Here is a 16,415-nt window from a genome sequence, read left to right as displayed (position 1 = left end):
TGGAACCAGGATGCACTGTGGGACGACATGCCGGTGAATGGAGTGTGGGCAATGTTCTGCTGGGAAACCGTGGGTCCGGACATTCATGTGGACTTGAATTTGAGACTAATGGAGGCCACCTAGCTAAATATTGTTACAGACCAGGTACAACCCTTTAGGACACTGTGTTTCAGCAGGATAAGTCACCCTACCACACTGAACACTTTGTTCAGGAAGGGTTTGAGGAACATGATGAAGAGTTTAAGGCGTTGCCCATGGCTTCCAAGTTCCCTATATCTCAATCCATTTGAGGATCTGCGGGATATGCTGGACAACTATTTTGATTCATGCCGGCTCTTCCTCGCAACCTAGAGGAACCTAGAGTCACTTTCAGGCGTCTAGAGTCCATGCCTCAGTGGGTTGGTGCTGTTTTGGCAGCACGCGGAGGACCAACAGCCTATTAGGCAGGTAATCATAATGTTTTGGCTCATAAAGATGATTAAGCTTAATCTGATTTACCACTTTACCACATATGATACCAGCTAACCAACAGTATAGCAGGATATAATAAGAAAACTGCTAAAGAAATGATGAACATGTTTTATTTTTTATTTTTTATTATGCATTTTCAAACAATCAAACATTATTAATGTCTAACAATAACATTACATGAAATGATCAAAATGGTTAAATGAAAACCCTTTACTTATTTTTAAAATGATCATAAACATTGAACATTATATATGAAGATTAATGATTAATTTGAAGATTAATTTGAAGATTAATTTGATTGATTTTAGTAAACAGAGCCAAACTAAAACAGTGGCAGAAAATGACCTGATGTCAACAGTGTGCAGTCAGATATACTCTGGACGCACAACAAATCTAAAACTGTAGTCATCAGGACAGGGGTTAGGCAGACCCATAGTACTGTTATTTGGAATCACTGCCATGTAATTTTTGAAGTCTTGAACATGAAAGACATTGTTTTGATTTTTACAGGTGAGAATCAACTTGTTGCTGAAGCGAATGGTGTCAGCGTAACTATTCTGATTGCCATATGCCAAAAACCTTGTAAGAGGAAAAGAATCACATGAATAAAGACCATAGTTAGAGCATTCTTGAACACTAAGAAAAACCTGGGCTTGCCACTGGACCGTGTGCTCTTTGTAAAGACCACTAGGGTGTGCAGGAGTGGAGAAGGTTTGAATTCTGTTATTTTGGCCATAGTTGTATTGATAGTAAGGGTAATTGTTGGTTGTGTCATTGATAAATACACTCCACTCATCAGTGTAGATTCTGGGCAGATAATCATTACTCATGTTGTCCATTTTATTCCTGATCTTAGAGAAAGGCAGAGCATTGAACTGAAAACCTCTGAGAAGACCAGTTAGGTACAGTTTCTCATGATTCTGATGGAGAACACTTGAGGAAAACTCTATTTCATACAGTTTATCCACTGGGATCAAGAGGAAGCGGATGTGATTCAGGAGGCTGGCCTGTTGTTCTGAACTAATTTTATCACTTTTGTCTTGGATCCATCTCTCCAGAGCTTCAAGAAGAGAAGCTTCATCCTTCACAACCAGGTCTGAGCGCTGCAGCAGAGCGTCCATCATGTTGAAGGAGATGGTGCTCCACAGCAGAGAGGTTATGAGGAACTCACAGTTCCAGGAAAGATACTGAAGGACGTTCTCCTGCAGAACAAGGTCACCTGTGCGGACGCCATACTCGTACATTGATAGCTGTGTACGGAAGGTGTTGTCTTCAGGAATGAGTGAAGTGAAGACCCTGCCAACATCCTCCAAAAGCGTCTTCACCCCGAAGATAAATGACAGCTGATGGAGACATTGAGCTGAAGTGCTGGAAACATCAATTTCACGTGTGTACAAATACCTGACAAAAAACACAGATATTATTAGTTTCTATGTATTGTGTCATTAGTTCTAAAAGAGGTCATCTTCAGAAAATTGTGTCATTTGGGCCAAAAAAGAAAGAATTCACGATTTGTATTATTTTGTTGAAAAGGTTACTGCAAAATTTCCAAAATCTTATTTTCCCACCTCTTCCAACATAGGGGAACATATCTCCACCTGTGATCAAATATAGTGCTTTCAGAAGACCAACTAAAAATGTACATCCATGTCCAACACTAATATTTACAGGGCCAAGGATAACATTTTATGGATGCCTCCACATCCCCCAGAACTAAATGAGCTATTTATTGTTGCTATACCTATGCTAAAGTACTATTATTTCAACCTTGTCATAGTAAGATTATAATTTATATAAATTGTCTCAGTCAACAAAAAGGAGAAAAACAAAGAAAAAAAGAATTAATCCATTACATTACATTTTCTTTCGAAATTATATTGTTTTTCTTGGGTGGGCGGAACCATTATTTTCCTGTTTATCACTGTAAAGCGGCTTTGAAACAATCTGTATTATATAAAGTGCTAAATAAATAAAGGTGTTATGACTTGATTTTACTTGAGAGAAAGGGGCCAATTAGGTATCAGCCTCCCCACCGAATGAAGAAGCAGGGGAGTAAAAATTGGCTACAAGATATCTGTGTAAAGCTTAAAAATAGTCTATCTAAAGGTTTGAATACACTATACGAAAAAGTCTCAGCTTACAATTGTAATCCTTTTTCCCCGAGAAGGGAACGAGAAGCTTTACAAGGGTTACAAGGACGCTTTGGGAACGCCTCTGCGTGATTGTGTCTGAAGCACATGTGTGAATTCAGTCCATTGGCATGACGGAGCGTCACAGGTGGGGTGACGTCAGGACCAGGAAGCTATAAAGCGGACCTAGCTTCTAACTGGCCCGAAGCAAGAAGTTCACAGGGACGCAGGGAGTATGGCAGCAAAACACAGCGTCTCGTTCACTTCTCAGGGAACAAGGGTTACAGTCATAAGCTAAGATGTTCCCTTTAGTTCCTCACCATGAAGTGAAAACACTCCACTTCAATGCATACAGTTTTCTCATGGAGGGATATCTGGAGTGAAGTATGGTCTCAACTACCTCAGTTGAGAGGCCTAAGTCTATGAGTTGGTCCCCCTTAAAGGCATAACCTACAGGTTCCAAAAGTCTGGGCGGAGTTCACACACGTGCATCAGACGCAATCATGCAGAGGCATTCCCAAAGTGTTCTTGATGCAGCGAGAGTTCCCTAGTATCACAATACACCACACGACTTTTAAAAGTGAACATAACTTTTAAATCTGAATATGATACACCTTGTTTATGGTTACAGAGAAAAACTGGGCATCATACACCAAATTCTCGTAATGTGTGATCCTCAGTCATTTATAGTCATTCCAAACACAACAAACTCACATGTTAGATCTCCTGTTAGATGTTAGATTCTAGGTCTGAATCTGAAATCTAAAAATCAGAGTATGATGCTAATTGTGGATGAATGTGCATGTGTGCCATATTTACAAATGATTGGAATTCACTAACATACACAGGTTTCACTATCAAATCGGATTTTTACGAAGCGTTTGTGAATCTGGAGAAGAGTTTTCGGGTAGGTGCGTTTCACGCGCAAATTACTCATTTAACTCACATAAGTTAATATATTTACGATAGTTTAATGAATGAGGCCCATTAAACGTCATTGGCCAGTGTTACACTGGCGTGATTGGATAATCTTGGATAAAGTGGTTTTCTCCATAGCGTAAGCTACGGACAAATGATTCAGCTTGCCATCAAGCAGCAAGAACTTTCGTAATTACCTTTTATTTCTAAGGTGTGGCTTATTTTTATTAGATCCACAATATTAAATATTCCAGTTAATCCTATTCATTGTCTTGACAATAGGCCAAAGACACCATTCCAGAGAATCACACAGAATAGACAGAATCACACACAATAAAAAGTGTGGTCTTCTGAAACTTACCTGAGAAAAGTAGGGACATGAGGATGGCACACCCGGCTGACATCCACTGTGAGGTTTCTGGACTCCTTTGTTATGTTTAGTTCTGGATAAATCATGAGGATCATACTGTGCGCACAAATAGTAAACTCTGCCTCTTCACTGAGGTCTCGTACATTAATGCTGAAATCACAACCATCTCCACTGTCAAACAGAAGACCAAGATCATCAGACAAACCCAGACTGTTATCCACAGAGAACTGACGATTGCTGGTTATGTTTGCACCTGCAAAGAAAATTTATAAAACATATTAAAATGTTCCTCAATCTGATAAAAAACTGTGGTTAAAGCATGTAAAAAATGATAAAAATTTCTGTGGAAAACGTGTAAACCCCGTTCCCTAAAGGAAAGGAGACGTTACGCCAGACATGAACTAACAAATTGGGATCTCACCTGAGAGCCCAATTCCCTTAGAGTGTAAACAAAACAAGTGAAAACATTCCCGCCTTCATGGAATTATTAGTTACCAAGACATTCCCTGGAAAATTAGTCAGTCATGTTCGATATTACGTCAGACATGAACTAACGAATCGGATCCCTAACAAAACGCCACAAATGCTGCCCCTTCCAGTGCCCCGCGTAAGCCGCCTAACCCTCCGCAGCTGCTGAGGTGGAGAAAGGTCCAGACTTTAATGCAGAGACAGTCTCAATCACAAGTGTGCCTATTACAAATGGAAAGGGAGACCACATCCTGCCCGTAGGGAGGTTATATGTGGAGATTACACATATGGACTGACCTTTAGGGCATGTGGTAGGCATTGACATATTGAACGGGAGCTTGTGAAGGGCCTTTGTGGCGAGCAGGACGATAGGTGAGAGAACCGTATCTCTCACGTCCCTCGACCTCGTCCTGCTCGCCACAGCATGATTCAAGACACACAGGTCCTAGATTGGCCGTAACCCACCGCCTTTCTTGGGTACAATGAAGTATGGGCTGTAAAACCCTGTCTTCATTTCAGCTGAAGGGACCGGCTCTATCGCGTCCTTCGCTAGTAGGACTGCAATCTCTGCACGCAGGACAGAAGCATCCTTTTCCACCACTGAGGTGAACCAGACGCCGCTGAACTTGAGAGGACACCGGGCGAACTGAGTTGCATAGCTGAGTCTGATAGTCCGAATGAGTCAGCGAGATGGGCTGGGAAGCGCTATCCAGGCTTCCAGACGCCGTACAAGCAGGGTTAGAGGGACTACTGACGTACCCGCAGTGGGGCAGCGTGGTGAAGCACAGGGGCCCGACCTAGAAGGCACAGCGTCCCAGAGTGGGGTGTTCAGTGGTGTTCAGTGGCAGAGTGTTCAGTGGCTTCACTGGGTCCCCTGGCTTCATGAGGCAGGGGGTGCGTGAGAAGGCATCAGGAGAGATCAGACGAGATCCCAATTCGTCAGTTTACGTCTGATGTAACGTCGAACATTACTGACTGAAGAGTCTGAAGAGTTGTAATTGTGGTGAAATCTAGCAGATGTCTTACCAGTATCGCAGATCACTCCTGCATCCTCTTTATGTGTGCAGTCAGTAACACCCCAGCCTTTGAAGCAGCATTCAGACAGTAAGCTCTCCGAGCCTCTACAGTTCATGTCATCCAGCCAGACTGGACCAGAGCCTTAAAAGTATAATAGAACAAATATAATACTATTGTTGTTATCACAATGTGTATCAATCAAATTATCTTCCTCATGTTGCACCATACCTTCACCATATTGTCCTCCAGGAGTAACTGAGATTGCTCCAGGAAAACCCATCTGACGACACACCACTTGTGCTTCAGCCAGGTCCCATCCGTCATCACAAACGGTTCCCCACTGTCCATCATGGTAGACCTCCACACGACCAGATGAAGGCAGATCTCCGACAAGCCTCACTCTGCCCTCTCGCTTAGGCTTTGGCTGCTCATCTACCACAAGCAATAAATGTATATATCAGACATCCCAAGTCTCCCGGAAGTTCCGGGATTCTCCCGCATACTGATAGCGGATCTCTGATGCCCACAAATTAGTTAAAATCTCCCGGAATCTAGAGCGAGCGAGCGAGCGAGCAAGAGTGCGCATGCATAGCAGACCCCCGCGCTTTCGAGCCATGGTTGAAACTACGGTGAAAGGCGAAGTAGCGCATCTACTTCGCGCCAAGATAGCGAAACTGCTGAAAAAAGTGGCCATAGAAACGTCCTTCTGGCACAGAGCGAGTCGGGCTTCTACAGCCGGTACTTCCTAGTACCCAAGAAGGATGGCGGTCTCAGACCCATCCTGGATCTTAGGCGCTTGAACAAAGCTCTTATGAAGCGATCGTTCAGAATGCTCACGACCAGACAAATCCTAGCGCAAATTCGCCCGAGGGACTGGTTTATTTATTCAGTGGATCTGAAGGATGCATATTTTCAGATACAAATAGCGCCCCGTCACAGTCCTTTCTTGAGATTCGCCTTCGAGGGTCAGGCTTATCAGTACACCGTCCTTCTACATTTACGAAGTGCATGGACGCGGCGCTCGCTCCCCTGAGACAACGGGGCATGCGAGTACTGAACTATTTGGAAGACTGGCTAATTCTAGCGCAGTCAGAGGCGGAACTGATGACACTCAAGGCTTTACTACTCAGCCACCTAGAAGGTCTGGGTCTCAAAGTCACTTGGACCAAGAGTTTGCTGTCTCCCAGCCAGAAAATCTCTTTTCTGGGAACAGATTTGGACCCGGTGTCAATGACAGCGCGGCCTATGTCACAGCGCGCTCTGCGAAGACAACGCCTGGCGGCGTCATTCAAAGTTGGCAATGTCACTCCTCTCAAAAGTTTTCAGAGGATGCTAGGCCTCATGGCCTCAGCAGTGCTTTGGCTGAGCTTGCTTCACATGCGCCCACTTTAGCACTGGCTGAAGATTCGCGTCCCGAGTCGGGCATGGGCCTCCGGTCATGCACGTCTCAAGGTAACTCAGAACTGTGTTACAGCTCTGGAGCCTTGGAAGGCGACCGACTGGTATCACGTAACCTTCACGCATTGGCAGAACGCCTCCTCGTGTGGTCTCAGCACAACCTGCGCTCGCTGAGAGCGGCGCATGTGCCAGGCCGTCTGAACATGGGTCCAGACATGTTGTCCAGGGACAACGTTCCCCCAGGGGAATGGTCCCTTCACCCTCAGGCAGTCCAGTCACTGTGGGACACCTTTGGCAGAGCAGAAGTCGACCTCTTCGCGTCACAAGACAACGCTCATTGCCCAATATTCTTTACAAAGAACAGGGACGCGCTGGCCCACGACTGGCCCAGCCACATGCTCTATGCATTTCCGCTGATTACGTTGTTACCACAGGTAATCAAACGAATCAGGGAGAACAAATGCTCTGTGCTCCTCGTAGCGCCGTGGAGGAACCAAGTTTGGTTCCCGGAGCTGATGCAGCTAATGCTCAGCTCGAAACTTGGATCCACAATACTGTGGGGTGAAGGAGGTTCTCTCCTTCCTACAAGAGCTTTTGGTTGAGGGCAGGTCCCTGTACGTATCGGCCATAGCTGCGTTTATAAAACTAACGCATGGCCTGTCACTGGGTAGGAACGACCTTATCGTCCGCTTCCTTAAAGGAGAACTCCGGTGCAAAATGAACCTTTGGTCTAATTACACATTGTTACCTAGTCAACCGTTATCTGAGATTTGTTTTCATGATTATCGAATGTAAATAGTTTTATCTCTAAAAACAGTTTAGCCTATAACGCTAGTATAACGCTAGTATACGGGGCATGGAGTAATGACAAATAAAAATCGCTTGTTAATACCACTAACAAGGCTCAAAATAGCCCCACACTGACACGGTAGCATAATGAGGGTCCCTACATGCAAACCGAAGCATTGAGAACTGTGTAAGTGTCCAGACAGTTTAATAAGAAGATATTGTATACATACAGTCAACTTCACGTATATAAGCAGAATCCATCTTTGAAAAACAGACTCTATCAATCGATCTACGAACCACCGATCCAAATGCGCTGGACCATATGAGATTCTACACAGTTCAGCGCATTTGGATCGGCGGTTCGTAGTTCGACTGATAGAGTCTGTTTTTCAAAGATGGATTCTGCTTATATACGTGAAGTTGACTGTATGTATACAATATCTTCTTATTAAACTGTCTGGACACTTACACAGTTCTCAATGCTTCGGTTTGCATGTAGGGACCCTCATTATGCTACCGTGTCAGTGTGGGGCTATTTTGAGCCTTGTTAGTGGTATTAACAAGCGATTTTTATTTGTCATTACTCCATGCCCCGTATACTAGCGTTATACTAGCGTTATAGGCTAAACTGTTTTTAGAGATAAAACTATTTACATTCAATAATCATGAAAACAAATCTCAGATAACGGTTGACTAGGTAACAATGTGTAATTAGACCAAAGGTTCATTTTGCACCGGAGTTCTCCTTTAATGGAGCTAGGAGGTTAAACCCTCCTCAACCCCCTTCGGTTCCTTTATGGGACCTTTCCACGGTCCTAGAAGCCATGAAAGGTAACCCCTTTGAACCACTACAGTCTGTGGAACTAAAGTATCTCTCGCTTAAAAAAGTTTTCCTGATGGCTCTCGCCTCGGTCAAACGGGTGGGTGACCTGCACGCACTCTCTGTGAGCGCTACATGCCTTGAGTTTGGGCCTAATGACTCCAAAGTCATCCTCAAACCAAGACATGGTTATGTCCCCAAGGTGGTTGCCACTCCTTTCAGTGCGCAAGTTATTTCCCTGTCAGCTCTCCCAGGGTCTGACAGCGAGATTGATGTGAATCTCCTTTGCCCGGTCAGGGTGCTGAGAATTTACGTTGAATGTTCTGCTGCCTTCAGACAGTCAGAACAGTTCTTTGTTTCTTTTGGTGGGCTAGCTAGCTAAAGGGCTAGCTACCTCAAAACAGAGCCTTTCCATGTGGATAGTTGATGCTATCGCGTTGGCTTATACATCCAAAGGCCTTCGTTGTCCTTTGGGCATTAGAGCTCATTCCACCAGTGGCATGGGCTCTTCATGGGCCTGGTTCAGTGGGGTTTTACTTTAAGATATTTGTATGGCGGCAGGCTGGGCCTCTCCGTCTACATTTATAAGGTTTTGCAACCTAGAAGTTCCTGCCCTACAGGCTAGATTGTTATCAGTCTAAACAAAGTATCTGCAGTTCTGCTCGACTCAGTTCTGACCAGACTGCGTATTATACTTTTAGCGTTCTTGTACAGAGTGGACTGTGCTCAGTCCAGCTGTCATTCTACAGTTCAGGCTAACTAAGGTCTATCATGAGTGTTATACTGTGTTAAGCACCTATTCATTCATTCATTAGGCGACTATGTTGCCTTCTGTTATTCTCATTAGGCCAACTTCTCGTCGGCCGTGATATTACCCACCTATCATATGAGCCCCAGACCCAGCTTACGCAACATGAGAGTACTCTCGTAAGAGAACGTCTCGGTTACTAACGTCGGTTCTTTCTATAAGAGGGAACAAGTGTTGCGTAACCCTGCCGTGCTTGTGCTACGATCTGATTTCGTTTCAGTCGATGTAAAACCAAAGTGCATCCTACCGGGATCTGGCTTAAAAAGCCAAGCCCATTCTGGCGGGCTGTGACGACTGAGGTCGCCCGCGCCCTCATTGGTGCTTACGTCACGGGCAGCTTTTCGATAGGTTGCAGAAAATTGCCGCAGAGCAGCAGCAAAATGCGTTTTAAAATAATACAAAATTAAGGATAATTTTTGGCTTCAGTATTCTCGAGAAAAGGGATTTTCCCGCTGCGTCAGCCAGTTTACGCAACACTCATTCCCTCTTCAAGAGAGAACCGAGGTTACATAAGTAACTGAGACGATTTTTTTCTAATCTTATTAAATTTGTACGCCTGTGACATCTTTAAATTTTAATTCTTAAATTTAGTCAATACAATTTGAGTTTGACACTATAAGCTGTTTCAACCAAAGGCATCTTGCGCTGCTTCGGTGGCATAGAAGCAGCATCTGAAGTTGCTTTTAAATGTATTTACACAATTTAATGCTGCTCAGAGAGGTATACAGCAACTGCAAATGCAATTTGATTATTTTTAAGTTTTAAACAATGTTTTGAATACAAAAATATGAAATAAATTACAAGATGAAACGATTAGGAAATATCGACAGTAGGTGGCAGCAAGTCACAGAGTCATTTTATTCAATAATTTCTCTCGAAACGCTAATTCATTCCGCAATAAAAGGCTGTATGGCTGGTGAATCACTCACTCAACCGATTTGTTCAAAGACTCGGATTCATTCAGTGCCCGGAACTGCTACTCTGAGCGCCTATGTTGCGAGTCGCACAATGGTCTTGTGACTTTGCTTTAGCTGGCAGGAAAAAATAAAACATTGTTTTGAGTGACATCAATTAATAAACTCAGTGTATTGCTCAAAACAACAGTCTGCACTTCACTACATTGTAAATGCATTCTCCCTGCGCTGTCCAGAGCGTCGCGCAGTTTTGGCTCACAGAATTCAAGAGTTGGTCAGCTAAATTAAACAGGGGGTGTGCCAAAGAGGTAGGCTAGGGGTAGTTGTAACAGCAGAAGCAGATGCAATGTAAATTTATATTTAATATGATAAACTAATTTCATGGCAACTTTGAGAAAGCTCTGTCAAGGCTCTGCCCCGGTATGGTTTGTGTCGAGTCATTTATGAGTCTGGCTGTTTGATGAGAAAGTGATTAAATGTATTTGCAATAAACTCTGTAATAATCCATACAATTGAATCAGATTAGGCTACTATTATTCTTTTGTGCGGAGCTGAGGGAGAACTGATGACGGTACGGCTTGATCTTTGGTTGACCAATCGGCGGAAAGGGCTGTTTAATTTCTGCCCATGTAGAGATCAGAAATTCATACTGTTTATCCATTTTGATTTGTTTCCATATGGCGGATAAGAACAAAGTGTGATGAAAACAAAAAATTTAAATATGAAAAAACGACACAAATTTGTTAATTTATTAATAACGAAATCGAATAACCACTTTAGGTCAATGATGAGATTCATCAATCATTTTTCTTTATGCTGATGAAAACTATATTACCTCATTGTCTTTGTTTTTGGTTTCCTTTGTAACAAATGATGTGTTCTGGTAAACCAGAGGTCTTCAATCCTGCTCCTGGAGGGCCTCTGTCTGAGAGCTTGATTAGGGTTGGAACTAAACTCTGCAGGACAGTGGCACTACAGGAGCTGAATTGAAGACCTCTGGTAAACAATGTTCAACAAAAGTCAAGACAAACTACCGAATTAAAGGAAACACTGATCTTCATAATGGAGCACTATAATACCAAACATTTTCAATAAAACATTGACATCTAAACCTCTGTTCATTCTCAAAAAGAACTGTAAATGAATGACAGTCTGATTATGAAATAAAGTCAGTCTTCTTCTTCTTTGGCTGCTTTACTTAGCGCACTACCGCCACCCTCCAGATAAACTGTGCCTGATCATCACTATGGCTTACATCTTTGGGAATAATGTAGCCTGCAAGCTACAGAGGAGAAAAAAATAAAATAAACCTATACTCTGTCAATGAGTCCGGTGTTCTTTAAAAATTGAACCATATATTTTATTACTCTCGGAGCCTTAGACAAAATATCTCTAAAGATAAACCTTTCCCCACTGTCCTCTATTTTCCTTTTAATTAAAACCCTTTCTCTTTTAAATTTCCTACACATCATAAAGACATGTTCCACTGTTTCTGGCACATTACAAATCTCGCAGTTTCCTGAATTATGTTTTCCTATTAGCTGTAATGTTTTGTTTAGTCCGGTGTGCCCTATTCTCATTCTTGTAAAAATGTCCTCTTCTCTTCGACATCTTATTACCAGACGACCTTGACCAACCTCAGGATTTACAATGTTAAACCCCCTCTCTTTATCTCCCCTATCCCATTTATCTTGCCACAACTTTTTAACATGTTTTTTAATCAATTGACTTAGCCTCTGATTTTGATATTTTACTGAATAGACACATTTGTCACTTTCAAAGCCTGTTTAGCAAACTTGTCTGCCAGCTTATTACCAACCATACCTACATGAGCCGGAACCCAAACAAACTTTACATGCGTGCCCCCATTAATAAAGTCAGTCTGGTTAGTAATAAGAGAGATGTAATGTCTTAGTTAATTTCATCTAAGGTGGTGGCTGGAAGTCAGTAATAGTTCTTGTGTTTCACTATCAGGTGTCTTCAATAATCGAACAATCATCAATCAATGAATCACTTAAGTACCTAATAAACTGATTCAGTGTTACTGGTGGCTCCCATATGACCACCGGGTGGTGTTAAAAGCATCTCGCTGTAGCCTGCGGTGGACATCCAACCTGGCTGTGGTGTGACATCAGAAGCCACACCCATGTCCAAATACGGAACATCCTCATTGGCCTGATTTTTTCCAAACCAGTTCAGCAGTAACTCTGCCCTGCAGCTGATTCTTAAGATTTCATAGGTCATGTCAATCACAATACTGATACTGAAGCAAACACTGATCACCAAACCTACGCGTCACTGTAACCTAAGCCTAACAAACCCTTTTCATCTAAAACCTACATACTGAAACTCCCCTAAAACTTACCCTGCATGGGTGTGGCTTCTGACATTACACTTGGATGTGTTTGGATGTTCACCGCAGGATGCCCTATTTCGTTAATTTAACACCGGGGACCGATGACTCAAATACTTTGAGTAGCAACATAATTCAATTGAGTGAATGTAACTCATTAAAACATTGTAAATATATTGTCACATACTTTTTCAATACATAAAAAGCGGCAATTGCTTGTATTATTACAATTATTGTAATATTAACACAATATATATTATTCAGTCAATTTTTCAATACATTAAAACAATTTATTATATATCTTTTCATAAGGGCAAAGGACAAAAATAAATAAATAATAATAATCACCATTAATTGCGGGTGTAAAAGTCATGGTGATTCAATGCAATAAACGTTGATGCATTGGTTTAATGGTTGCTTGCTATCTGTTTTTTTTTTTTTGTAAACATATATTTATATAAATGGTTCATAAAAATGTGCTCAGAAAGCCCACCACAAACAAAATAGAGCAATTTCTAAAATAAATAAGACTCTATAAAGGACAATGGCTATGTAAAATCAGATTAGCAGCTTTGCATACACAATATTTATAGGAGATAAATTCTTATATTTGTAAACACATGCTGTTTTTGTGTAATATTAATACAGAAAATATAAATGATTAAGGTATGAAGGTCATATTGTAATTCAAATTTAAAGCAGTGTATTCAGATACTAACCAAACAGAGTCCAACGCTGTGCTGACACAGGAAGAAACAGCAAGGTCCATACAAGATACATGACCAGTCGCTTGGCAGAAACTCTTTAAAACAGCCAATTAGGATGAAAAAGATTCATGAAAGTTCTAACGGAAAGACTTACAAATCCTCTTGTATCTCATCTAAATATCTACCAAATCAGGTCAAGCATTGTGAGATATATCACTTACATGCTCTACCGCTGTCCAATCAAATTTGAGGACTACCTTAAATTTCATTTCACGAGAAAACAAAACCTGCAGTGTGCAGACAAAACCTGTTTGACTGGCTTTAGGTTTGCCACACACACACACACACACACGCACGCACGCACGCACGCACGCACACACACACACACACACACACACACACACACACACACACACACACACACACACACACACACACACACACACACACACACACACACACACACACACACACACACACACACACACACACACACACACACACAAAATTACAACAATGCAAAGAGCAGGTTCTCTTAACAAAAATAAATGGAAATATACTGCAAAATAATTCAATATATTACATATTACATTTCCATATACTGTATGTTTTTTTTTTTTCAATTTACGTTTTGCTCAGTGTCAGCACAGAAATAATCTCTTTGCTAAATACTTTAGTACAAGCAGGTGTGCTAGTTAACTAGCTTTATATTAAAACATTAAACATATAGTAAATAATTATTAATAAAAATAACAAATATATTACATCATATATTTTATAGCCTATGTGTGTGTGTATACTGCATGAGTAAAAATGTTCAATATATTTATTCACATGCTGTACCATATCTTACCATATGTGCATCTGTATATGTTATGAAGGGTATTACTGAATATGAAATTAGGCTACATTATTATATATAAGTAAATATATTGTCACATACTTTTCAATATGAAATCAGAAATTCCTTATGTATTATTCAATTTATTGTAATATATTTACACAATATATTATTCTGAGTATTTTCTGATATACCATTAAATAATTTAATATTTTAATCATTCGGAAGTATATTTCGTTGAGTAGAGTTCTCAAGTCATTTCTGAGCCAAGTCATATGTAAATAAAAAGTTTTTGCTCAAAATTCTTTGTTTAAATAAACCGGACTGTTTGCTTTTTCATTGTATTCATATTCACGAGAACATTCAGGGTGTTGGCATTCCAGTGACGTCTGTGATTAGACCTGGCTTTGAACTGGACTTGAGCATGACAAACACATTTTGCTGCAGAAAAAAAGAAAAGTTTGTATTTATGGTCACATATATTATCAAATGAGACTTCTGCTCAGAGATAACTAAAAAATGTTGGATCTGAACAGATATTAAAACTATACAACAAATTAAACTTTAGCAATCAGCAGGGAGGTACGGTGACCGGGAGGGGACATGTTCGATTCACTTTGTTTTGTCGAGGCCACAATATATAAACTCGTGGGAAGGTGATCATGTGTTGTTGCCACGAGATATTGATTTGTGGGAACGTCATATTAAGTCGTGGGAACGTGATAATAAATCGTGACTTCATATTTTGAGAGAACGACATCCATTTCTCGTGGCCACGAGTTATGTTTAGGGAACCACACAGATCAATGTAATACAGCAGTCGGAGATGGAGATGACTGATGATGAAAACAACATTTTACTTTGAATTAGGAATGTTATATAATGTACCTGGCATTAAGACATGGGCACGTTATAAGTGAAAGACACTGAAGCGCGCATTCTTAAGTTGAATTGTTTTTTTCGTCGGAAATTTGCTGGCTTGAATGAGCCGAAAACCAGCGATTGCCCCAGTTCCTACACGTCTTTTATCCTCCACAAATGGCCATAACCTGCCAATAGACATGAGTCATGACATTTTGTCCGTGGTAAATGACGTGATTTCATTCATGGTTATTATATTTGAAAGAATATATCTTATCCAGTCATTTTACCTCTTGAAATGTGTTTAAATGGCAAATTAGACCAGTAGCATAGTTTACACTGGCCAAAAAGTTTATTGACCCTTTAAAAGGTATTTCAACAGGTAAAAAGGACTAAATGAGCTATCAAATATAACCCTCATGAATGAAATCAATCATATTTAGGCAGAAAGAACAGTTCGCTAAGATATAATCTGTCAAATCTGTTACTTTAATTTTACGTTTTTGTTTGGCAGCCGCTGCTGAATTAATTCAAATGCCCATTCAATTTAAGAATCTGTCAATCTATCAAATATAATCTATCCTACCAGAAATATTTAACAGAAAACTGTTGTTTTACAGGTATTTCCTGAATTAATTCAAATGTCTGGCAGAAACAGAACATTAAACTTACATATCTCTCAAGATCTCAACATGTTCACTTATTACAATCCAGTTTGACTTTATTTCTTTCATACAAATGTTCTTATTTAGAATAACAGAGGTTTAGATACTAATGTTTTATTAAAGGGACACTGTGTAGTTTTTTAAGTATTTTATTAGCTAAAATCAATTTCTTTATGCAAAAATATGTCCTCAATGGTGTACAATTACCTCTCCCCATGATCTGACTTATCCTCGTATGCGAATAATTTCTTATCTTTATTTACATGGGACAGGCAACTCCTCGGAGACTTCCATGTCGTTCCTCCATCTTGAAAAACTATAATAGCAGAGAGGGACAAAAAGCACTAGGCTACCTCAACGCGTTTCCACAACACGTTTCCACAACGCGATTTCGTCCAGAGCCAGTGTCACGTGACTGACACCAGCTGAAGCGGACAAGGAGAGAGGCGTAATGCGTGTCACTGCCCCGGTAAATTTGAAAGGTTGCACTGCACTGTACTTCATAATTCAGGATCATATTCATGCCGAGCCACAGGAGAAATGCCAAAATTGAATTTAAAAGGAAACTTGACCAACAAATTCAAAAACCAAGGGTAAATAACGGGATAGCTTTCTATCCCGATCTAGAAAGATCTAAGGAAGGAGAAAGACTTTGAAAGGGACTCTAAAGTTGCCTGCTTTCTTCTCGACGGGTAAGTCAATGTTACGGTCTAAATTACAAGCTTTTTTTTCATTGCTTGGTTGTGTAATTCATTATATAGGCAGCATAACAGTAGAACTTGTATAGTTAAACTCGACGAAGGGCTATTGTTGTCAGAGCTTCTTGGTACATAATGGCTACCGTAGTTGCAACACGCATTTGAAAAAGCAAGGAGCTAGAGAGCAC

At 40.9% G+C, this 16,415-nt stretch overlaps 1 protein-coding gene across 1 annotated transcript in view; it reads right to left on the bottom strand.

The window, feature by feature from the left end:
• Nucleotides 1-565: 565 nt before the first annotated feature.
• LOC307010354 (putative DMBT1-like protein) overlaps nt 566-16,415 on the bottom strand; it is a 44,656-nt gene continuing 28,806 nt past the window's right edge. The window contains exons 7-11 of the mRNA XM_079634964.1: nt 13,175-13,257; nt 5,602-5,805; nt 5,383-5,514; nt 3,880-4,141; nt 566-1,872 (exon numbers count right to left, since the gene is read on the bottom strand). Of these exons, the coding sequence (XP_079491090.1) occupies nt 837-1,872; nt 3,880-4,141; nt 5,383-5,514; nt 5,602-5,805; nt 13,175-13,257 (1,717 nt within the window). The 3' untranslated portion in view covers nt 566-836. The remainder of the gene's footprint in view (nt 1,873-3,879; nt 4,142-5,382; nt 5,515-5,601; nt 5,806-13,174; nt 13,258-16,415) is intronic.

Source organism: Phoxinus phoxinus, assembly GCF_949152265.1.
Source record: "Phoxinus phoxinus genome assembly, chromosome: 1".
NCBI classification, from domain to species: Eukaryota; Metazoa; Chordata; class Actinopteri; order Cypriniformes; family Leuciscidae; genus Phoxinus; species Phoxinus phoxinus.
The sequence above is the reverse complement of the archived record's forward strand: the minus strand, read 5'-3'. Positions and strand labels throughout refer to the sequence as shown.